Genomic DNA, 25063 nt, shown 5'->3' on the forward strand with positions numbered 1-25063 from the left:
AACTCTAAACCTGCTATCGCTAAACTATTAATAAATATCACCACCATCACAATAAAACCCACATTTATTTAGAGACTGAAAAGCAAGTTCATCTTCATTTATTTAATTTAATCCTCATTGACAATTCAAGATAAAAATGACTGCCCATTTTAAAGATGAGAAAACCAAGGCTTAGAAGATTGAAGCCCATTCTCAGAGACATAGCTGGTAGTAGTACAGCCAAGAGTAATCCAGATACAAATAATAAGAAACATATATCTGGACTCTGCCCCGCATTCCTGGCACAAACCTTCTAAAATCCTTGTAATTCCTGAATGATAGGGGTGAGAGGAGCACCTTATGCTATTTATAATGAGCCCCTTTCAACCTTACCTGAGCTCATGTTAATGAAGATACTCTTGGTGGGCCCTTAGATTGTTCAGAGTTCGGGCTGGTAGCCTGAGGAACCAGCTGTATGATTAGAGCTGGAACTCTCAGCCCCATCCCCAACTTTCAGGGAAGAGAGAAGAGCTGGAGACTGAGTTCAATCACCCATGGGCTTTCCTGGTGGCTCAGTCAGTAAAGAATCTTCCTGCGATGCAGGAGACCCAGCTTTGATCTCTGGGTTGGGAAGAAAAGACGCCCTGAAGAACAGAATGGCAACCCATTCCAGTATTCTTGCCTGGGAAATCCCATGGACAGAGACTTCTGGCGGGCTATGGTCCATGGGATCTCAAGAGTCAGACATGAGTTAGCGGCTAAACTACCACCACCATCCATGGCCAGTGATTCCCACCAATCACGCCTACAAAACAAAATCTCCATTAAATTCTAAACAATGGAGTTTGGAGTGCTTCTCGGCTGGTGAACATCAAGGTGCTGGCAGGGACGTGCATCCAGAGGGGCCACGGAAGCTCCATGCACCTCCCCCATGCACTCCTCCCTTTGGCTGTTCCTCCGTTTTCCTCAGCTGTGTGCTTTATAATAGCCGGTGATAGTAAGTAAAGTGATTCCCTGAGTGGGGAACTACTCTCGCAAATTATTGAACCTGAGGAGCTGGTGGTTGGTTGGTCAAGTACAGCTGACATCTTATACTTCTGGGGCTTGAGATGAGCATTTAAAGCGGGGCTGTCTCGTGCGACTGAACTCTTACCTTCTGGGGTCTATGCTAATTCTGGTCGTTAAGTGTCAAGAGTGTTGGTATGAGTAGAGGAAACGAGTAGTTTTCCTTTACCAGGATTCAGGACTCTAATTCCACCCCAGTCCTTTTGGCCACTGAGTTGGAGAGCGGTATAATGCTTGAGGAAAAACATATATTTTGAAGGCAGACAAGATTTTATATTCTACCAATTTTATAGAGTTAGTGTGAAGATTTCCAAAGATATGCATGATAAGTGACTAGTACAAGCCTGCCACACAAAATCACATATTAAGATCTCAATATTTGGGACTTTCCTGGCAGTCAAATAGTTACAACTCTCCCTTCCAATGCAGGGGGGTGGGCAGGTTCAATCCCTGGTGGGGGAACTAAGATCCCACATGCCTCTCAGCCAAAAACCCAGAACATAAACAACAGAAGCAATATTGTAACAAATTCGATAGTTTTAAAAAAACAGCTCCATATTTGTAGCCATCATGGTATTATTATTATTATATTAAAGGTAATTTACAAAGGTAAGTGAGATTAAGTGTGACAACACTCTCCAAAGTAAAATAATATCTGCAAATATAACAGATGTCAGCCCGCTTTGCAGATAAGGTGGCTGCATTCCAGAGTCAGCGACTTACTTAAGGCAGGTGGAGAGGAAGAGAGGCAGGTAGGCAGGCAGGGGCCTCCCGGTCCCGTGACCAGCTCACTCATCTCTTCCCTCTTGCTCCTGACCTATCTCTTCACTGGGGCTCTGGGAGCAGGGTCTTGCCCAAGGGCCAGCTGAGTCCCCAGGGGCTCACTGTGGCCCAGGAAGCAGAGCAGAGCGGACAGGCTGGGGCACACAGCCCTTCTGCTTTAGGACTCCCCATTGCCAGGGCTTCCCGGGTTGCCTCCAGCCCCCTGCAAACCCACTCCTCCCACGGACACAGGCCCCCTGCTATTCTCCCAGCAAGGCTCAGCGGAGGCGCCAGGCCGTGAGGGGCAGGACGGGCAGGCAGGGCTGCACTCTCTGCAAGGTCAGAATTCTGCCCCTTCTGGGGTGGGAGGGCCGGCATGCAGGGAGGCGGGACGGTGTGACCTGTCAGGAGAGCGGTGGGGCAGGTGCGCAGTGATGCCACAGGGGGCATGGGTGGCACACAGTGGCTCAGTTAAGGAGCCCGGCCTCACGGGGAGACACCGATACTCTCTTCAGTCTTTATTTCTTCTGACTGCCTCAAGCAGAAAGCTCGGATGGGTGTTATTCTCTGTCCTCCTCTCTGACACACGCTAATCTCCTTTCTGCAGAGCAGAAAGCAGAGCTGTCCAGCTGGAGCTGAAACTTGTTCAGTGACTCAGTCGTGTCCGACTCTTTGCGACTCCATGGACTGTGGCATGCCAGGCTTCCCCGACCTTTACCATCTCCCCGAGTTTTCTCAAATTCAGGTCCCATGAGTCGGTGATGCCATCCAACCATTTCATCCTCTGTTATCCCCTTATCACCTTGCATTTTAGTTTTAGATTCAGTTCAGTTCAGTTCAGTCGCTCAGTCGTGTCCGACTCTTTGCCACCCCATGAATCGCAGCACGCCAGGCCTCCCTGTCCATCACCAACTCCCGGAGTTCACCCAGACTCACGTCCATCGAGTCAGTGATGCCATCAGGCCATCTTATCCTCTGTCGTCCCCTTCTCCTCCTGCCCCCAATCCCTCCCAGCATCAGAGGCTTTTCCAATGAGTCAGCTCTTCGCATGAGGTGGCCAAAGTACTGGAGTTTCAGCTTCAGCATCATTCCCTCCAAAGAAATCCCAGGGCTGATCTCCTTCAGAATGGACTGGTTGGATCTCCTTGCAGTCCAAGGGACTCTCAAGAATCTTCTCCAACACCTTTACGATAAACTGGGCTTCCCTGGTAGCTCAGCTGGTAAAGAATCCACCTCCAATGCAGGAGCCCCCAGTGATTCCTGGGTTGGGAAGATCTGCTGGAGAAGGGATAGGCTACCCACTCCAGTATTCTTTGGCTTCCCTGGTGGCTCAGCTGGTAAAGAATCTGCCTGCAATGTGGGAGACCTGGCTTTGATCTCTAGGCTGGATCCCTGGGCTGGGAAGATTCCCTGGAGAAGGGAACAGCTACCCACTCCAGTATTCTGGCTGGGAGAATTCCATGGACTGTATAGTCCACGGGGTTGCAAAGAGTCGGACAGGACCAAGGGACTTTCAGTTTAGAATAAAGTGAGGCTGCTTTTGGAATGGGTGAATTTAACTCAGATGACCATTATATCTACTACTGCGGGCAGGAATCCCTCAGAAGAAATGGAGTAGCCATCATGGTCAACAAAAGAGTCCAAAATGCAGTACTTGGATGCAATCTCAAAAATGACAGAATGATCTCTGTTCATTTCCAAGGCAAACCATTCAATATCACAGTAATCCAAGTCTATGCCCCAACCAGTAACACTGAAGAAGCTGAAGTTGAACGGTTCTATAAAGACCTACAAGACCTTTTAGAACTAACACTCAAAAGAGATGTCCTTTTCATTATAGGGGACTGGAATGCAAAAGTAGGAAGTCAAGAAACACCTGAAGTAACAGGCAAATTTGGCCTTGGAAGACGGAATGAAGCAGGGCAAAGACTAATAGAGTTTTGCCAAGAAAATGCACTGGTCATAACAAACGCCCTCTTCCAACAACACAAGAGAAGACTCTATACACGGACATCACCAGATGGTCAATACCGAAATCAGATTGATTATATTCTTTGCAGCCAAAGATGGAGAAGCTCTATACAGTCAGCAAAAACAAGACCAGGAGCTGACTGTGGCTCAGATCACCAACTCCGTATTGCCAAATTCAGACTTAAATTGAAGAAAGTAGGCAAAACCACTAGACCATTCAGGTATGACCTAAATCAAATCCCTTATGATTATACAGTGGAAGTGAGAAATAGATTTAAGGGACTAGATCTGATAGATAGAGTGCCTGATGAACTATGGAATGAGGTTCATGACATTGTACAGGAGACAGGGATAAAGACCATCCTCATGGACAAGAAATGCAAAAAAGAAAAATGGCTGTCTGGGGAGGCCTTACAAATAGCTGTGAAAAGAAGAGAAGCAAAAAGCAAAGGAGAAAAGGAAAGATATAAGCATCTGAATTGCAGAGTTCCAAAGAATAGCAAGAAGAGATAAGAAAGCCTTCTTCAGCAATCAATGCAAAGAAACAGAGGAAAACAACAGAATAGGAAAGACTAGAGAGCTCTTCAAGAAAATTAGAGATACCAAGGGAACATTTCATGCAAAGATGGGCTCGATAAAGGACAGAAATGGTATGGACCTAACAGAAGCAGAAGATATTAAGAAGAGGTGGCAAGAATACATAGAAGAACTGTACAAAAAAGATCTTCACGACCCAGATAATCATGATGGTGTGATCAGTGACCTAGAGCCAGACATCCTGGAATGTGAAGTCAAGTGGGCCTTAGAAAGCATCACTACGAACAAAGCTAGTGGAGGTGATGGAATTCCTGATGAGCTATTTCAAATCCTGAAATATGATGCTGTGAAAGTGCCACACTCAATATGCCAGCAAATTTGAAAACTCAGCAGTGGCCACAGGACTGGAAAAGGTCAGTTTTCATTCCAATCCCAAAGAAAGGCAATGCCAAAGAATGCTCAAACTACCACACAATTGCACTCATCTCACACACTAGCAAAGTAATGCTCAAAATTCTCCAAGCCAGGCTTCAGCAATATGTGAACCGTGAACTTCCTGATGTTCAAGCTGGCTTTAGAAAAGGCAGAGGAACCAGAGATCAAATTGCCAACACCCACTGGATCATGGAAAAAGCAAGAGAGTTCCAGAAAAACATCTATTTCTGCTTTATTGACTATGCCAAAGCCTTTGACTGTGTGGATCACAACAAACTGTGGAAAATTCTGAAAGAGATGGGAATACCAGACCACCTGACCTGCCTCTTGAGAAATCTGTATGCAGGTCATGAAGCAACAGTTAGAACTGAACATGGAAGAACAGACTGGTTCCAAATAGGAAAAGGAGTTCGTCAAGGCTGTATATTGTCACCCTGTTTATTTAACTTATATGCAGAGTACATCATGAGAAACGCTGGACTGGAAGAGACACAAGCTGGAATCAAGATTGCTGGGAGAAATATCAATAACCTCAGATATGCAGATGACACCACCCTTATGGCAGAAAGTGAAGAGGAACTCAAAAGCCTCTTGATGAAAGTGAAAGTGGAGAGTGAAAAAGTTGGCTTAAAGCTCAACATTCAGAAAATGAATATCATGGCATCTGGTCCCATCACTTTATGGGAAATAGATGGGGAAACAGTGGAAACAGTGTCAGACTTTATTTTTCTGGGCTCCAAAATCACTGCAGATGGTGACTGCAGCCATGAAATTAAAAGACGCTTACTCCTTAGAAGGAAAGTTATGACCAACCTAGATAGCCTATTCAAAAGCAGAGACATTACTTTGCCAACAAAGGTCCGTCTAGTCAAGGCTATGGTTTTTCCTGTGGTCATGTATGGACGTGATAGTTGGACTATGAAGAAGGCTGAGCACCCAAGAATTGATGCTTTTGAACTGTGGTGTTGGAGAAGATTCTTGAGAGTCCCCTGGGCTGCAAGGAGATCCAACCAGTCCAATCTGAAGGAGATCAGCCCTGGGATTTCTTTGGAAGGAATGATGCTAAAGCTGAAACTCCACTACTTTGGCCACCTCATGTGAAGAGCTGACTCATTGGAAAAGACTCTGATGCTGGGAGGGATTGGGGGCAGGAGGAGAAGGGGACAACAGAGGATGAGATGGCCTGATGGCATCACTGACTCGATGGACGTGAGTCTGGGTGAAGTCCGGGAGTTGGTGATGGACAGGGGGGCCTGGCGTGCTGCGATTCATGGGGTGGCAAAGAGTCGGACATGACTGAGCGACTGAATTGAACTGAACTGAACTGAGGCTGCTTTTGTAAATAATTTTAAGCTTTTAAAAAATCAATTGATTTATAGGAAAACACATAGCCTACACAATGTAGGTATTATGAAAAATTAAGAAAACTAGTACACAAATGATGAGTGTCTAGAAAATGGCCTTAGCATATAAATGGCTTTGCCAAGTCAGAATCCCCACCAACATTTGCAGATGAGAAAAGTCAGGCTAAACAACGTCGATAGGAGGGTCACCGCTTCTCACCTGTAGACCCAGAGCCTTCCTGTGACCATTTCACTCACGCCCAGCTCCACCAGGAAGCTGTGGCAAGCAAAGGTGCCCTGGCCCACCCACGCCCCCAGCCTCCCAGCCCCACCCCAGAGCCCTCCCCCACCACCGCACCCCCACTCACGATGTTCATGAGGGTGAGCAGGTACTTCTGCACATGCTCCTTCCCGTGGAACTGGACCACAGAGTCGTCCACCCCCAGCAGGACCTCGATGTTGTAGTCGTCGTCGGCAGCATGCCTGCGCGCCCTCCGCCTGGAGCTGTTGACTCGCTCCTCCAGAACACCCAGAGCACGGCTGAGGCTGTCCAGGCTGTCTGGGGAGATCCCTGGAAGGAGAGAGAGGACACAGCCTGTAGCAGCAGTCCAGGCTCAACAAGGCCACTGCAGCCAGAAAAAAACCCCACTCAGATGCAACTCGGCCCCTGTAAGATGCCAGTGTGGCCACCAGCCTGCCATCATCAGAGCACTGTGACCCAGGGCACTTCTGTCCCCATTTCACGGAAGAGCAAACTGAGGTTCAGACAGCGCAGTTGTGATGGGCAAGTCAGCTCAGACCCAGGAGCACGGAAACCCACAGCTCGGCCATCCCAGAGGTTGGGCCTGGCACCCAGTGATGAACAGAGAGGAGGGAGCCTGGTGGACAGAGCCAGCTCTTGTCACCCATTCACATACTCACCCAGTGCCATAGGGCTGGTCCCCCAGGTGTTACCAGCCCATTTATAACCGGGGAAACTGAGGCCCAGTCCAGGTGGCACGTGTTTCACAGAGTCTTCCCAGACAGCTCCTCTCTGGGGCTTTTGGCTCAGTCCCTGGTTGAAGCAAAGTCCCTCCTCTCTCAGCCTAGTCCACCCACTCCCTCCTGGGCTGGGACCAGCCCGTGGGCACCCTTCCCCTGCCCAGACCTGTGCCTGCCCCTGGTGCCAGGTGCTGAGGAGACGAGAGGCTTCCTGATAATGATGCAGAGCCCAGGATGAGCCCTCACATGGCAACTAGTCCACAGTCTGCTGGCCAGGGCTCACTCCAGCCCCCACAAACTAACACGTGGCTCAGAGCTGGGCAGCCCGTCCGGGGCCTGGGGCCGCGCTGAGGGGCCGGGGGCTGCATCCCATCAGGCCAGGACCCCAGGGTGTCACTGCATCTTCTGCAGAGCTGCAGCACGTCTCCATTCCTTCTGCGTTCCCACTGGGCCTGGAGCCCCCCACGGACCAGAGCCGCTGCCCCTACCTCTCAGGGCTGCAGCTGAGTTGGCTGGGCTGACCTTCAGCATTGCTGGCAGCCACAGACCACACCGCCCAGTAAGAATCAGTGCCAACGTCCCTGGAAGCCCCTCACACCCCTGCATGGATCTCTGTGTCCGCTCCAGGCCCCGACCCCAGGGTCCCCCTATCCTCGGCGTTTCTGGTGAGGGGAGAAGCAGGTGTGTCTCAGAAACTCTTGCCCTGGGAAGGACCTAGGACATCAGGTTATCATGACATCGCCAGAGAGTCTTCCAGAACAATTCTCACTCGTCCCCTAGGCTCTTGTCTCCTGCTTCCTCTGGAGGTACAGCAAGGTAGCCTGTCACCAAGGTCCTGCTCCCCCAGCGGGCCCTCTGCTTATGTGTCCTTATCCAGGCTGACAACAGGCCTCTTTGATGGGCATATTACTGACTCCACTTTACAGACGGGAGGACAGAGCCCCTCCAGCCAGGCAGAAGCTCTCTTCTTTACACCTGCTGTCTGTTAGCTTTGGGGCACAAACCTGCCACCTGGTCGCTGACAGACCAAGAAGTGGAGGCGAAGGAGCAGTGGAAGGGGAAGCGCTTCACAGAGAAGAGGAATGAGGTAGGGCTGGGCTGAGGGTCTACGGCATTCCTGTACCTCCTGGGGCCCTTGTGTCCCTGCCACAGCCCTGTAGTCCCCTGTGTCCCCTCATATGCACAGGCACACACACACACACTCCACACACACACGCACACACACTCCACACACGCGTGCGCGCACACTCCACACACTCCACACACACGGCAGGCACGGCCAAGGGCCGCTCCAGGGCCGGCGCCTGTGCAGAGCTAGTCCTTCTGCTGGGCTGTCTGGAGATGATTCAGGGCCATCCTTGCTGCTCCCCGGGGAGACATCGGCTACTTAAACCTGACGGGGGGGTGAGGAATGGCTGCTCTATTTTTACACATTTATTTCTTTGCATTTTCAACAGGCAGGGACAGTTCACCTTCAGAACCACCTTGGGAAGCAGAAAGATGATAATTTTCATTAAAAAAGAACTCTTCCTGGGGAAGAGGCTGGAGCTTACCCTCTGCCCCTGTCAAGTCAGGGTTCACTGACAGGTGGTCCCTGGGCAAAACCAGACCATGGGGGTGCCTGTTAGGGCTGTGTGTGTTTTTAAATACCGCATTTGGTCAACAGTATTTCAAATTTCGAGATTTCATGTTAAAAATCTAGAATAGCCAGCTTGTCTAAGAAATTAGGAAACAGAGCCACTGTAGAGGGGAGAAGGGGGTTCATGCTGTGGAGTAATGGCCATGCCTGGGACACGGCACAGAGGTCTGGGCCCCCAGCCCTCCTGGCCCGCTGTCCTCTCTGCCCACCTAACCTCTGCAGGCCTCAGCGTGGGCCCCAGACTCTGAACCATGAAGCCACTGTGCAGGGACTTGGCCTGACATTCTCTGAGGAGGGCTCGGGGCTACCATCAGGACATGCTGGCTGGGGTACATCTTATAGTTGTTTCTGTTCAGCAAACTCTGTTTTAACTAAACTGTATGTTACAGGTCCATAAAGACAGCAATGTTTCCTAAGAATGCACTAGAAACATTAATTTCACCACAAGCATAATTGTTCTTATCATTATTATCTCAATCATGATAACACTGGAGGGTGACTTGGACATTATGTTCTAGAACCACCCCCAAGACCCAGCCCCTGTAGAGCTGTGCTTGAATCCAAAGGAAAGGGCAGATGAAGGGAAGCAAACAGGGCCCCCCAAGCAATTCGAAGGTGGCAGCCCCGCCCTGCAGTTGGTCCCTGGAAGCCCCAGCCCTGCTCAGCCCTAGCAGGGCACAGGGAGCCGGCCCCAGACCCAGGGCCCCCAGACCCAGGGCCACGTGAGCGCTGACGGGATCCAGCAGCCAGGCTGACGCTCCACTTTCTCATTCTTGGACGTCTCCCAGTTTCCCCACAGTGGGCGCAACCCTACAGGCTAGGCCATGCGGAGATCCCAGCTGTACCCTGGTGCCGGCTCCTAGCAGGCCTGCCCCTCAGGTTGAGAGTCCTGCTCAGGTGCTCAGTGGGCTGTTCTTGGTTACTTGCAACCACGCCCAGCCTCAGGGCCTGTCTGCCTGCACAGGGCTGCCTGTCCGGTCTACAGGCCCCAGCTCCTCTCAGTCCCCCTCCTGCCTCCTCCAGCAGCTCCTGCATGCTCGTAAGTGGCCAAGCCTCAGTGACCGAGCGCTTACCCAGCCCTGTGCCTGACCCCTCATTTCCAGCCAGGCCTGGACACTGAGCAGTCCGCACTGCCCATCTCCTGCCGAGGACGGAGGACAATCTGTCCCGGCTCCTGACACAGCCACCTCTGCGCACAGCCTCCCACACGGGGAGAAGTCACCAGTTCCTTTGCGGGGCCGATCCACAACAGACAGGAGCAGGCTGGACCCCAGCAGACTGAGGCTCCCCTGAGTGGAGGTGTCTGCAGCAGGACCCTGTCTTTTCAATGGGCAACCACGGGCTTTTAGTTGCTGGCATTCCCTGTGCTAGGGGCACCCTTCTAGTGAGCTCATGTCTCGGGCAAAGGATGATTCAATAGGAAGCCTCCAAGAGCTGTCCCTCATTTGAGCATCTCTACAGGAGGGCAGACAAAATCCCTCAAAGAATCAATAGCAGTCTGTGGACAGGATGGAAGAAGGGGACGCAGAATTGCATCCAGGAAACCCTCAAATGCCTGCGCTCCAGGGGAACAAGCAGGTCACAGCAGCCAAGCTCACCCACAGTGCCTGGATCACAGGACCCTGCCCGGCTTCCGCTGCCCCTGCAGCCTGGTGTGCTGGGGCGTGTGCACAGCCCTTCAGAGTGACAAACGTCCACTACGATCCAGCCATCCAACCCTCAGCAAGTAGGAGGCTCCTCCCCATCCTCATTACTGTCTCAGTTTAGCATCAAGGAGCCTCAGGAAGATAAAGCCATGCAGACAAGTCGCACCACAGAGGAGGGGCCGGGTCCCAGCCCAAGCCACAGCATCCAAAGTTGTTGATGAGCCCCGGAGTGGCCTGTGTATCTCACCAGCAGCAAGAGGTGGTGTGGGGAAACCGAAATTGGGAGAAACAAGCGAGCGTGTTTAGTGCAGAGAAGAGCAATCCCAGGGACCTGGGTCTATAAACGCCATGGGAGCGCCATGCAGCAGGTGTGGGCTCAAGGGGCCTGGATGCTGGCTGTCCCTGTGCAAACCCCATGCCTGGCCCTTCGCTGCACTCGTCTCTCCTGGGATGCCCTTTCTGCAGCTGCTGCTCCTGCCCAGATTTAGCCTTCCTATCAGGTCCAGCAGGAGCCCCCAAAAGGTCCACAGGGAACAGAGCTCACAGGCCTCTGCCTCCTGCACTGGACGTGGTCCCCATCTGCCTCCCCCAAGGACACATCTACAAGGGAGGAGGGGCATGGAGCCTTGAGAAGCCACTGCCCAGTGATGGGGAAGACTGCTGTCCCTTCTCTAGGAAATGATCTTCCCCTCATTCCTCACTGGACCTACCCCCTCTCATCCTCCGGGTGTCAGCTGAAATGTCCCCTCCTCAGGGGGACTGGCCTTGTTTCATCCTAAATTAAAATAGGCTCTCTCTTCCCGCAGTGTCTCCGTGACAGCATCCTGTTTTCCTCCTTCATGGAATGTACCACTGTTTGCAGCTTGAATCTCATTTATGAACTTGCTTGGGCATTACCTGTCCACTCCACTTGAAGGAGGCCCCCTCGGAAGACAGGGGCCAAGTGTCTTGTATGCCTTGGTACCCCACAGATACACACAGGTACCCAAGTACCACACAGCAGGGCTGGGAGGGGCAGGAGCCACCGTAGAGACACAGTGGGAAGAAGCACAGACCCAGCAGTGGGTGGGTGGGGGAGGGGTGCCTCTGGGAGCTGGGCAGAAGGAGGGCAGGCACAGCAGGGCCAGGAAGCCCAGGCTTGGGATGGGGGAGCGGGCAGCAAGAGCAACAGTAAGGCGACCGGCATAGGAGCATGAGCTGGCACAAGATTCTGCCGTAAATTACTTACACAAGGTATAACTGAAAGAAAATTACCCAGGAGAAGTGAAAACAAATGAGGCAAAGAGAGAGTTACCATGTAATTGCCAACAAAACAGAACCAGGCATAATGATATTTATGAGATAAAATATAATCTGACATTAAAGGGACAAACCAATCAACAATTTATTGAACAGATGTAAAAGATATGAAATTTCATTGACCTAACAGAGCTTCAATCTGGTACAGGAGAAATAGTCAAAGCCACAGTTCTATGTGCATTGTAATATATTTACTCCAGAAAACACCAGATGAATTAGGTGAAACATTAGGCAGGATTGGAATTACTGTGCGTGCTCAGTCACATCTGGCTCTTTGTGACCCCATCGACTGTAGCCTGCCAGGCTATCCATGGGATTTTCCTGACAAGAATACTGAAGTGGGTTGTCATGCCCTCCTCTAGGGGATCTTCCCAACCCAGGAGTCAAACTCGCATCTCTTGTCTCCTGTATTGCAAGCAGATTCTTTACCACTAATCCACCAGGGAAGCCCTGAATTACTATAGAAGATGTGAATTACTAAAACAACCTAATGTTTAAGCTCAACAACCAGAGAATGTGTGCTGTTCAAGCACAAGTTCCAAATTTCACTTACATTAAGACAAAAGGGAAACTCAAAAATCATGCCCACAGCTGCTATCATAGAGCAAAATCAAAGAAAACAGGAAGGAAGGCCCTCAAACCCTGCTGCTGCTGCTAAGTCACTTCAGTCGTGTCCGACTCTGTGCGACCCCATAGACGGCAGCCCACCAGGCTCCCCCGTCCCTGGGATTCTCCAGGCAAGAACACTGGAGTGGGTTGCCACTTCCTTCTCCAAAGCATGAAAGTGAAAAGTGAAAGTGAAGTCGCTCAGTGTCCGACTCTTCGAGACCCCATGGACTGCAGCCTACCAGGCTCCTCCACCCATGGGATTTGCCAGGCAACAGTACTGGAATGGGGTCCATTGCCTTCTCCTCTCAAACCCTAAACACAAGAAATTAAAAACACAGTTCTAGTAAGCCTAGACTAAATAGAGAACATATATTCTAATTGTCGGCTCAAGTAGAAAACTTGAATAAACCTCAGGAAAAAATGGAAAAAAAAAAGCAGTCAAAGACAAGCTCAGAAGAGTTTTACAGAAGAGTTTTACCAAACCTACAAGAAATAGTTAATTCTCTCTCCATATAATAAATATGCAAACATCAATACCTTTCTTGTACGTAACAGACATCAGCTAGGAAACAGAATGGGAAAAGAGGCTTAGGGACTATACGAATAAACCCTACAAAATATCTAGGTATAAACAAAAATACAGAATGTAGAACGATGACAAAAAGAGTAACACAATATAGTCAAAACTCTCCCAAAAAGCATAAGGCAACCTCAGTGTTCTTGCCTGGAGAATCCCAGGGACGGGGGAGCCTGGTGGGCTGCTGTCTCTGGGATCGCACAGAGTCGGACACGACTGAAGCGACTTAGCAGCAGCAGCAGCAGCAACCTCAGTAATTGGAGACACAATGATACTATCCTGGGCTGCAAGCTGATCCTCTTCCAAATTAATCTATAAATTTAACACAATCTCCATTAAAAAAAACAACTGTTAGCTTTCTTATCCCAAAGCTATGGTACATATACACAATGGAGTATTACTCAGCCATTAAAAACAATACATTTGAATCAGTTCTAATGAGGTGGATGAAACTGGAGCCTATTATACAGAGTGAAGTAAGCCAGAAAGAAAAACACCAATACAGTATACGAACGCATATATATGGAATTTAGAAAGATGGTAACAATAACCCTGTGTACGAGACAGCAAAAGAGACACTGATGTATAGAACAGTCTTTTGGACTCTGTGGGAGAGGGAGAGGGTGGGAAGATTTGGGAGAATGACATTGAAACATGTATAATATCATGTATGAAACGAGTCGCCAGTCCAGGTTCGATGCACGATACTGGATGCTTGGGGCTGGTGCACTGGGATGACCCAGAGGGATGGTATGGGGAGGGAGGAAGGAGGAGGGTTCAGGATGGGGAACACATGTATACCTGTGGCCGATTCATTTCAATATTTGGCAAAACCAATACAATATTGTAAAGTTTAAAAATAAAATAAAAAAACAACTGTTAAAATCTAACAATATACTTCCAAAGTTCAACTGGAAGACTACATATGGGAGATTAGCCAGAAAAAAATATTAAAAAGAAATCATAACAAGGAGATATTTACCTTTCAAAATTTCAGAACACATTACAAAATAACGTTAATTAGATCATAGTGGTACGAGTGTTATGAAAGATAGATCATGGAGCTGAATACAAAGTCTAAACACAAATCTAAGCATAGAAGGGACCTTAAGTAAAAATGGTACATTAAACACATACATCCAATTTTTCTCCTCCTTGGAACCCCATTATAATTTTAGTAAAGGGATGACTTTTTTTTTTCCCTTAAATCACAAGCAAACAAGGACAGGGGGAGCAGGAGAGGAAAAAAATAACAGAACTGTTGTAGGCTGGAGAGCAGATGGCCACATGGCAATGGACTTAGTATATCCAAGAAGCTGGCCAGACACTTCCAGTTTGCATTGCAGAATCCTCCAAAGGCACCAAGTACCTCTGGAAGCAGGATGATGAGTGGATTGAAATAAACACTAGTTGACGGCTAAGGCCAAATCCCTTTCTCACAACCTGCATCCTAGTAGCAGCCCCGTAACTCACACTGCATTGGTCTGGAAGCTCACTCTCTCTCAATAAGATCTCTGGGCTGCAGGCACCAGGTGTAGCTGAGAGCATAGGTCCCATGCTAAAAAGGAGGATGAAATGAGTGCTGAGACACCAGCCTGCTTCCACAATCCACTCCCAGAATGTTGCTGCTAGTCAAGCCTTTATCCCTCAGGCAGGAAGCTGGAAGGAGGCTTCTCTAGGGAATATGACCAAAGACTAAAAGGCAACATGACTGTCCATGGCTCCCCTACTACCTGCATCAAGCTCCTAGTCACCTCTTTTCTTGCCCAGGCTTGCACACGAGCAGCCAGCCAAGGATCTCCAGCTCTCTGGGGTGAGCCCCAGACTCCATAGATGGAGATCAATAAAAAGCACAACAATCAAAATGAGGAGAATGGAGGAAACAGAGACTGCCTAGGAAGGTGGGGAAGCCTTTTATTAGTGACCCCTGAGAGCTAGAAGGAAACACTGCACCCACTGAACAAGAACAAAATGAGGACGAGCAAAAGGATCCTTTGGAATTAAAAACTTTTCAGCAGAAATAGTAAATTCAGTGAAAGGATTATGAAGACAAAGTCGGGAATCTCCCAGAAAGTAAAGCAGTAAGACCAAAAGGCTTGAACCATCAGGAAAAAGAGATAAGAAAATCGGAGGACCCGATCAAAGAAACAAATCGTCCATATACTAGAAACTCCATAAAGAAAGGAAAACAGAGAGGAAATAACTAATGAAATTATTCAGGAAAATTCCTACAATTAAAAGGTGCTCCAAGACTGAAAGGGCCCAGCTAGCACCCAACACAGTAGATGAAAACACACCAGCACCATTAAGCATCACCGTGAACTTTCAGAACACCAGGAAGATTCTACAGACTTTCACAGAGAATAAGAGAGGGTCAAGAGGAAGCAGTTACAGAAGAAATCAAAAGAACCGGAAGCAGAACGGCTTTCAGTTCAGTTCAGTTCACTCAGTTGTGTCCAACTCTTTGCGACCCCATGAATCACAGCACGCAAGGCCTCCCTGTCCATCACCAACTCCCGGAGTTCACTCAGACTCACGTCCATCGAGTCAGTGATGCCATCCAGCCATCTCATCCTCTGGCGGCCCCTTCTCCTCCTGCCCCCAATCCCTCCCAGCATCAGAGTCTTTTCCAGTGAGTCAACTCTTCACATGAGGTGGCCCAAGTACTGGAGTTTCAGCTTTAGCATCAGTCCTTCCAATGAACACCCAGGACTGATCTCCTTTAGGATGGACTGGTTGGATCTCCTTGCAGTCCAAGGGACTCTCAAGAGTCTTCTCCAACACCACAGTGAAAAAGCATCAATTCTTCAGTGCTCAGCTTTCTTCACAGGCCAACTCTCACATCCATACATGACCATAGGAAAAACCATAGCCTTGACTAGACTGACCTTTGTTGGCAAAGTAATGTCTTTGCTTTTTAATATGCTATCTAGGTTGGTCATAACTTTCTTTCCAAGGAGTAAGTGTCTTTTAATTTCATGGCTGCAAGAATGGCTTTGCTGCTGCTGCTGCTAAGTCACTTCAGTCGTGTCCAACTCTGTGCGAACCCAAAGACAGCAACCCACCAGGCTTCCCTGTCCCTAGGATTCTCCAGGCAAGAACTCTGGAGTGGGTTGCCATTTCCTTCTCCAATGCATGAAAGTGAAAAGTGAAAGTGAAGTTGCTCAGTCGTGTCCAACTCTCAGTGACCCCATGGACTGCAGCCTACCAGGCTCCTCCACCCATCGGATTTTTCAGGCAATGGCTTTAGACTTCCCCAAACCAGCAGTAGCTCAGTTGGTAAAGAATCTGCCTGAAATGCAGGAGTCCAGTTCTATTCCTGGGTCAGAAAGATGCGCTGGAGAAGGTATAGGCTACCCACTCCAGGATTCTGGCCTGGAGAATTCCGTGGACTGTATGGTCCATGGCGTCGCAAAGAGTCGGACACGACTGAGCGACTTTTTCACTTTCAAACAAGCATTAGATGCAGGAAAACAAATGGAGAAGATAACTTTCCCACAGATGACCTCCCTTGCACAGGTTGGGCCCAGGACTCTGGGCCTGGCCCACCACCCCTGCAGGAGTCTGCACTGGTTGCAGAAGGAGAGCTGGGCTGGCCTCTGACCCCGGTCTATTCCATAAGAGCCATTCTCCCCTTCTTCACACATGGCAGTTTCTGCTCTGCAGGGAGGTAGTAGAGATTTGAGCTTCAGGGGTTCCTGAACCCTGGGGCAGAGAGACTGATTGGTTCTCATCCACACAGGGACCTCCACCCACGTACTTGTCCAGCAGAGGCCAGGGGTGTGAAAGCTGCTTGTGAGCAACAGGCAGTCCTGGGGGAACCCAGAAGGTGCACTGGCATTAGAGTTCACAGCTTGCCTAATAAGGGATCATAAGAAAGCATTTAGCTGAACTTTCTTCTAGCATGTTTATGACTTCATTTTCATCATCTCAGGTCACCAACCGGACTGGAACTGGTTTCTGCTTAGATGCGAAGCCACTATTTGAGTTTTTCCTCCTTTATCTAAACAGTTGTCCCAATATCATTAAAAAAAAAAAAAAAAAAAAAAAAGAAGAAGGCATATATCTCCACAACCAGCTTTCTCTCCTTTCCCCTTGCAATGAGCACCATTCTAAGATAATCAAAGGGCATCCTTTTGATAGGGTGTATTTTTGCAAAATCAATGCTGCTCTTTGACTGTGTTTGTTTTTAATGGACAAGTGGTGCCACATTGTGTCTCATCCCGTTTCTTTCACTCACCACTCTAAGATCTGTCTGTCTGTGTGAATGTCAAACTTCAAGCCTGTGTGGGGTGCAGCTGCCAGATCTGCCCCTCTCGTCCACTGACGACACCCAGGTTTCTGCCAACTCCCCCCAGCCTACCCAAGCAACGTTGCCATGAGCAGCGTTCAGTTTCCTCCTGAGAGACCTGTGGGACTGTGACCACCTGTGTGCCCAGTCCAGAGGAGGGGAAAAGAGCCCCCAGGGCAAGGGTCAGTTCTAGGAGGGGACTGGGATGTCCTAAGGACACCCTGTGTTTAGGATGTAGACTCAAGAGTGAAATTACTGAGTTAACAGGCTCTTATAATCATCGAGTAAGGATTGCCAGAGTTCCAGGATGTCCACACCTGTTCCACTTCTACCACTTACCAAATCATCCAGTTTGGAATTGCTGCCCTGTCGTCTACTAATTTTATTTACTGTTTTATTATTTGATCAGCCATTAAAATATATATATATATTAATGATTATCAAAGGTGATTAAATTAAAACAAAAGGCAAGCACACACCAGCCATGCAAGGAGAGGGCGGAGGCTCCTGGAGGTGAATGGAGCAGCCTGGGGTCATGGTTGGTCTGGCTTCCGTTTCTCTGGAAAGTGACAAGGCCCTTTCTGGGGAACTTGCGAACAAGGTCACAAGTGAGTCTTGAGAAACACAGGCCTCTCCACAGACTGAGGTGTTGACCAGGTGCTGGACATGGTCCAGGATTCCGGTCCAGCTCTCCTTCTACAACCAGTGCAGGCCCCTGCCGGGGCAACGGGCCAGGCCCAGACTCCTGAGCACAGCACCCTGCAGGAGCACAGCACCCTGCAGGAACACAGCACCCTGCAGGAGCACAGCGGTGCCACCAGCCAGGAGAGGTCATCTGGGGGAGAGTCTTCCTCTCCATTTGTTAACGACTGAGAGACAAGCCCTCTGTGACTGCAAATTCCCCTAAAGATGATCATTAAGATAAAATATGTTTACGCAGAAGCATAATTAGGACACAGCAAAAGCACTGTTTGGAAGCCGGCAGGATCTTTGGAGGCTCTGCAAACAGAAAGAGGCTCAGCCCCACAGGGGCCATCAGCACAGAGCCCCACTGGTGAGCTTTATTAAAAGCAGCTCCTTAGGGTTATTTCATCCCAGCCCTTTATAACTTCATTACCAAGTCAGAATTCATTTTTGCAACTCTGGCAGACACAGCCCGACCGGTGTCACTTTTATGACTCGAGGTGGAGGGGAGGAGAGGTGGGGCAGCTGGGGCCCGACCAGCGTCTTGGCGCTCGTCCACCAGGGCCACATCTGTAACGGCTGCCCCGAGTCTGAGATCAGCGCTGGGAGATGTGTGAATGCCTGGAGTCCAGACTCCTTACCATTCTAGCACTTTCATGGGGGGCATGGGAGCTCAAGAGAATGGGGAAGGAGCTGCCCCTGGAGCCTGCCCTCCCAGAGACGAGGCAATGGTGCTCCTCGTGGTGGCCATGAGCCACCTGGCCCCCGCAGCACCCCGCTCTGCTGGAGGTGAACGGAGCCTCCCACAGCTGTGCTGCGTGGCAACCTGGCCTTTCTCCAGGAGCTGCTCCCTGGTTTTTCTTTGGTGACCCACCACGCCCTCCCAGTCCTCAAGGGGAGTCAACGCTGCCAGATCCTCAGGTCCAGGAGCAGTCACCTGGCCCAGGCGGGCCAATGAACCCCCATGCCAAGCATCCGTTAGGGTCTCTGGGAAGACATGTCCTCTTTTCTCTCTGCTGGGGGTGCTGAGGTGGACAAAGTGGGCCAGCAGCTGCTGGGCACCACCTCCTTCCAGGAGAAGCAGAGCTGGGACAGGAAGGGAACAGGTGACGCTGGTTAGGTCCGAATTTCAGCCGTACCTGAAGCTGATATACCCCTGGACTCTCCAGCTCTTTGAGAATTCATTTGGATTTCTGTCTTGAAACCACAAGAATCCTAACATGTCCCCTCCAACACATACACACACACACACACACACTCACACACACTGGCCTAAGCTAGACACCATCTTTTGGTTTGATAACCAGAGCAGCATCAGGCTGTGGGCATCACATGGTACTGCTCTGTTGTACCTTCTATTTTAGAGAGACCCCAAGGTAGCTGCGGAGAAGGCAATGGCACCCCATTCCAGTCCTCTTGCCTGGAAAATCCCATGGACGGAGGAGCCTGGTGGGCTGCAGTCCATGGGGTTGCTAAGAGGCAGACGGCTGAGCGACTTCACTTTCACTTTTCACTTTCATGCATTGGAGAAGGAAACGGCAACCCACTCCAGTGTTCCTGCCTGGAGAATCCCAGGGATGGGGGAGCCTGGTGGGCTGCCGTCTATGGGGTCGCACAGGGTCAGACATGACCGAAGTGACTTAGCAGCAGCAGCAGCAGGGTATCCGGGGTAGAGGAAGTCCACTGTGGATTTAAGGTATGTGGCCGAGAGAAAGGGGCCAGGCTCTGGCTCAGTTCCTCACAGATGCTTGGAAGGATCTCAGTCCTTGGAGGTAAGGGTGCCTGCACAAGTGTCGAGGCCACTGTGAGATGAGGCCCAAACCCGTGGGCCACCCAGGGCGGTGGGGAGCTCCTCGCAGCAGGACCTGGGGCCTGCGTCTGCACCAACACCCCAGGCCTACTCTGCACCCCCACACCGGCTGAACGGCCTCAGCTCCTCTGCATCCGCTTGCTCCCCATGCACCGTGCTCCAGGTGGCTTCTGAAGCCCATCCAGGCCCAGGAACACACATGGCTTCTTCAGGAAGCAGGCCCCTGGGGCCCAGGGGCTGACGGCCCTGCCCCGGGGAGGTCCTGCACATGGTCACGGCAGGCGGGTCCCTAAAGCCGGCCTCAGCCTCCAGGGCACCGGACACCCTCTCTGCTGCAGTCAGCTGAGGGGAGGGAAACTGGCCCTGAGTTACCGCCACACTGCTGCTCCCCGGCACTCAGCAGCCAGATGGCGGGATACAATGGAGAGCCTGGCAGATCGCTTAATGAAAATATTTACTGTGAACTTCAGAACAAAACACAGACACCCACAGGTCCCAACAGAAGGGAGGATTCCCTGGGATTTCACTGTGAATGTAGAGGAAGTGAGAGGCTGGCAAGTGGGGTGCTGACGGCCAACGTCAAGGGACCGCGGTCCTCACAGTCTCCACCCTGGCACGCTTGTCCAAGTGCGTCACCATCAGGGAAATCCCTGCTGACAGCTCCATATGCGTTCCAGATCCCAGATTTGGACATCCAGCTCTCTGGAAGGCCCTCAGGCCTCCACACTCGGAATTCCAGGACCGAATGCCTCCTCCCCCGCCATCCCACCCCTTCAGTTGCACTGCCCACCGGGGGCTATGGCACCTGCCGCCGCCAGGCCCCCACTAGGAACAGAGTCAGCTCCATCCTCATCCCAAGGGCCCCTGAATTTGCCCCCACCCCCATCCCTCTGTGATTGCTCATGCTAGGAACCAGCCACTCAGTCTGTGGAGTCTCCAAGTCCAAGCTCAAGGCATTTCTCTCCAGCTGCCAACCTGTTTCTCCTCTTGGGCCTTTCATCTCTTCAGATATTGAGCCCCGTGTCTTGCAGGGTGGGCGAGGCCACTGCAGGGTGGTGGTCCCAGTGCTCTGAGAGGGGCCTGGTGCCAACAGATGCTGCGGGTGCAGGAGGCTGCACAGCCCTGCTCTAGGCCCGCTTGTGCCAGGCCATCATGGCTGATGCAGGAACTCTCAGCACCTGTCCAAGCCCCCACCCACAAGACTGGAGGATTACCCTCCTGGCTGCACCCGGAGCTCAGCACACAGAGGGGCTGGGGCGAGGATAAAGGGCTCCTCCTCGTTGATGCTGAGACTCAGGATGGCAATGCAGGAAGGACCACATCCTAGCACCAAGCCAGCATCCTAGGATGGAGAAGAGAATTCTCCAGACAACCCCATCAGCAGCATGATGGGGAAATGATGATGAAGATGAAACCGGTGACACGGGGGCTTTATGTTCATCTCTTATTCACTCTTCCCAGCAGCCCCACGGAGCAGGACTTGACTCCCTCCTGTGCAGATAGGGGGACAAGCCCAGGAAAGTCATGCTCCAGCCACCGCCTCATGGAGCAAAGGGAGCAGGTAAGGGTCTGACTCAGGATGCAGCCCACTGTACCTGAGCCCTGGACAGCGCCCCTCAGAGCCAGCTGCACTGGGGCTGGTAGACAAGAGGCAACGGAAAGGGCTGGGGGGCCCTCGCTAAGCTGGAGACCTCGTCCCAGAGCCACACGCACCATGACCCTGAAGCACAAAGACCCACGCTCCACCTCACCACGTCCATTCAAAGCCCTGAGGTGTGGGACTCCAACAAGGACCCAGGGAGGCAGGATGGCATTTCCGTGGAAGCAAAACGTAGCCTTAGTTGCTCAGCACCCCTTCCCATCTCACTCTTTGCATTGTCGTTCTGCTCTGAACTGGAACTGTTAGATGTTCTCAATGAGAGTGTGTGCCAGATGGTAGGAGGGAGGCATATTCAGGGCTCATAGTCAGGGCCATCATGTTCAGTGGTGCCTTGCACAGTTCTGGGGGAAAGGGGTACCCCTCCAATGGAGGGGCTTCACTCATCAGTGCATGCTGAAGGGGAGCCCAAGCGCTGCGGGGCCTAATGTTTTAAAACCTTTCCATGAGGACTTTCCTGCTGGTCCGGTGGTTAAGAATCCACCTGCCAATGCAGGGGACATGGGCTCAATCCCAGGTCCAGGAAGATGCCACACACCGCGGGGCAACTAAGCCTGTATGCCACAACTACTGAGCCCCCATTCTAGAGCCCACGAGTCACAACCACTGAAACCCGCTCACCCTAGAGCCTGTGCTCAGCAACAAGAGAAGCCGCAGCAAGGAGGTCTTCGCACATGGCAAACGAGAGAGTAACCCCCCTCAGAGAAGAGCCTGCACACAGCAATGGCGGCCCAGCACAGCCAAAAATTAATATATAAAATAATAATAATAAACCTTTCTGGGGACTTCCCTGGCAGTCCAGTGGTTAAGACTCCGCACTTCCATTGCAGGGGGCACAGGTTTGATCTCAGCTCAGGGAAGTAAGATCCCACACACTGCACGACCCACAAAAACCAAAACCAAACAAACAAACAAAAACATTCCATGGACTGAGCAGGAAAACAGACAGAAAGATTCTGAAGATCCCAGGTTGGGCAAGGCAGAGGGAGTGGGGATTTCTGACTGGAGAGATGACCTGCTGCCTGACGTTCCTCATGTCTGACCCTGTCCTGCAGGAGGGTCACCTTGGGTCAGCCCAGAGAAGTGCTCCACATGGGCCTCACGTGCATCCTCTCTTAAACACTGCTGACCCAGGAATAGGGAGCCCTGAGCCCCCAGCTTCCCAGCAAGTCCCAGGGACACATCAGCCCTCCCCGCTACGCAGGCTCAGCCTTCCTTTCTGGACTTTCTCCATCCACCACCAGCAAGAGACCCAGCTCTGCCATGGATAAATCCCAGGGTGCAGACTGAGAGGCCCCCAGTTCAGCCCACTGTGGACCCCCACCATACCAGAAATGGTATGCAGGTATGCCTGCAGAAACTGGGTTTTCCTCTGCTGCCTTCCTGTGTGAGCTCAGGGGGTTCAAAAGCCTGCAGGGCTGGGGGGAACAGCGATTAGTATGGATGAAGCGACATGTCCCTCTTCCGTGTTGCTCCTTGCCTTGAAAGGCCACATCCTGCGGTCACCAAGGGACTCCCTGGAGACCTGGGGCTGCTGCACTTCCACCGTGGCCAGGAAGGGACACGCTCTGGGCTCCCTACACAGCACCAAGCCTCCCAGCAGACAATGGTGTTGACGGGCCTTAATTTGATCAGCCTCATCTGAAGAAGGGAGGAAATGAGAAATCAGAGCAAGTGCTGAACACTGCAAATTCAATCTGTGACCCAGCCTCACAGGGGCCTTTCCTAACAGACTGGGGTGCAGAGGCGGAGGCTGCAATCCAATGCTGAGGCCCACACCCACCAAGGGCTGCCCTTTCTGCAGAGAGGATGGCGCGGGGCCAACTCACCAGGGCCCTGGCTGCCCCGGACACCCCAAGGGCTCCCAGGACAGGTCAGTGGCTGGGTAGGTGGAGACTGCAAGAATCATCACAAACTTGAACATGTTTGGGGTTTCCATTCCTGGTTTAAAAGCAGATGTGACTCCGCCAGGGCCTGTGCAAGCCGGCTCCTAGACCACAGTGCCCTGGCCTGGCCCCAGCGGGCACCCCACCAGCCTGGCACATAGACACCACGGGGGCGACTGGCACCTGCTTCTCCCATCTCCTGCAGCTCCAAGCAGGGCAGGGAAGGCCATTTACGACCCTGCCCCGGCCCACCTGCCGGTCTCCATTTGCTGGCTTCTCCCACCCTTGAAGCTCGCACACACTACTCCCTGGGGCAGAAACACCCCAAGCGCCAGACCTAGCTACCACTGTCTGCCTGGCAAATCCAGCTCCTCCTTGAAGGTCCAGCCCCAACCTTCCTCCTGTTCAGGAAATTTCTGACTGGCTGCCCTTCCCTATGCCATCCACCTGGCCCCCCAAATCTGTGTTTTCATTCTGTCATTGGTTCCTTCACTCCTCTAGTATTTCAGTCCCAGTGATCTGCCAGACCCCTTTCATCTGAAGAATCACCCCCATGACAGCCCTCTGGGGCTACATCACCTTCATAGACTTGCTGACTTGCTCTCTCTTGTTCCCTGACACATATTGGCACGTGTGCACACAAGCTCACACACTCACAGTCACGTGCTTACCACACATTCACACACACACACATTCACACATGCTCATTTACAACACACACACTCTAGGAAATTCCTGGAAGATTGAGGCCCCCTTGGACCTCTCACAGGACTTGGCAAAAATAAATCAACAAGCCGGAGGCCAAAACCACCTGTTGGATACATGGAAAACAACTGTCTTTCTTATTATACGTCTGAGCAAACTGAGGCTGAGAGAGCTTAAGGGGCTGCAGGTGTGGAAGCAGCATTTCCTTGGGAGGAGCAGTTGCAGGGAGTACCTTGAAGGGAGGTGTGTCTACCGCTTTCCCCGTCATGGGGGTGATGCACGGTGTGGGCGGGAGGTTAGGGGCTGCATGTTCACGCCCGCTTGGCCGTGCAGCTGGTGCTGTTGCTACTGATCTTCCCTCTTCTCTGGGAGAGCAGTTGCCAAGCTGCTAGCACATCCCAACGCCCTGCGGGAGCCGTCTGAGAACACATCGCCAGCCACAGGGCAAGCGTCACTCCAAAGAGACCCTCATTGCGGCTCCCAGCCCTGGGGCCCTAGCTGTGCCAGCGGCAAGGACTCAGCATGTGCAGGGCTGGCAGGTGGCTAGGCTGAGTGTGTTACCACATCCCTTTCTCTCTTTGACCCAGACACAAGTTGTTTACATATTGAACACAGAGAGATAGTCTGCATTTCCAGAAAGAGATATGTTCTCCCATTTTTCCTGGAAACAGGGGGACTTCTTGGCTCATCTTTTGTTTTTTTCACTCTTAACTGAGAAATATCGCTCTCCTAAGAGAAGCCAGGTGGAAATGTTGACTTGGGCCAGGGACAAAAGGGCACAGCAGGGCTGGGAAGGGGAAGCAGGCAGGGTGGAATGGTGGAAGGCAGTGGCTAGGAGTGTGTAGGTCTGTGTTACTGGGCCTTATGTTTATAAAGAAGTCTGAAATCTGGATTTGCATGTGAACTCTCTGTTCTGTAGATCAAGCAGCTCAGTCATTCAGTCATGTCCGACTCTTTGTGACCCCATGGACTGCAGCACACCAGGCTTCCGTGTCCATCACCAACTCCCAGAGCTTACTCAAACTCATGTCCATTGAGTTGGTTATGCCATCCAACCATCTCATCCTCTGTCGTCCCCTTCTCTTCTCGCCTTCAATCTTTCCTAGCATCAGGGTCTTTTCCAATGAGTCAGTTCTTTGCATGAGGTGGCCAAAGTATTGGAGTTTCAGCTTTAGCGTCAGTCCTTC

At 51.2% G+C, this 25063-nt stretch overlaps 1 protein-coding gene across 2 annotated transcripts in view; it reads right to left on the reverse strand.

Annotated features, from left to right (window-relative positions):
- The window catches only part of ADAMTS2 (ADAM metallopeptidase with thrombospondin type 1 motif 2), a 247815-nt gene that overhangs the window by 94053 nt on the left and 128699 nt on the right, over positions 1-25063 (reverse strand). For both annotated transcript variants that reach the window (XM_044948497.2, XM_025293941.3), the window contains exon 4: positions 6461-6663. In XM_044948497.2, coding sequence (XP_044804432.1) covers positions 6461-6663 — 203 coding nt within the window. The remainder of the gene's footprint in view (positions 1-6460; positions 6664-25063) is intronic.

This window comes from Bubalus bubalis, chromosome 9 (genome assembly GCF_019923935.1).
Source record: "Bubalus bubalis isolate 160015118507 breed Murrah chromosome 9, NDDB_SH_1, whole genome shotgun sequence".
Lineage (NCBI taxonomy): Eukaryota > Metazoa > Chordata > Mammalia > Artiodactyla > Bovidae > Bubalus > Bubalus bubalis.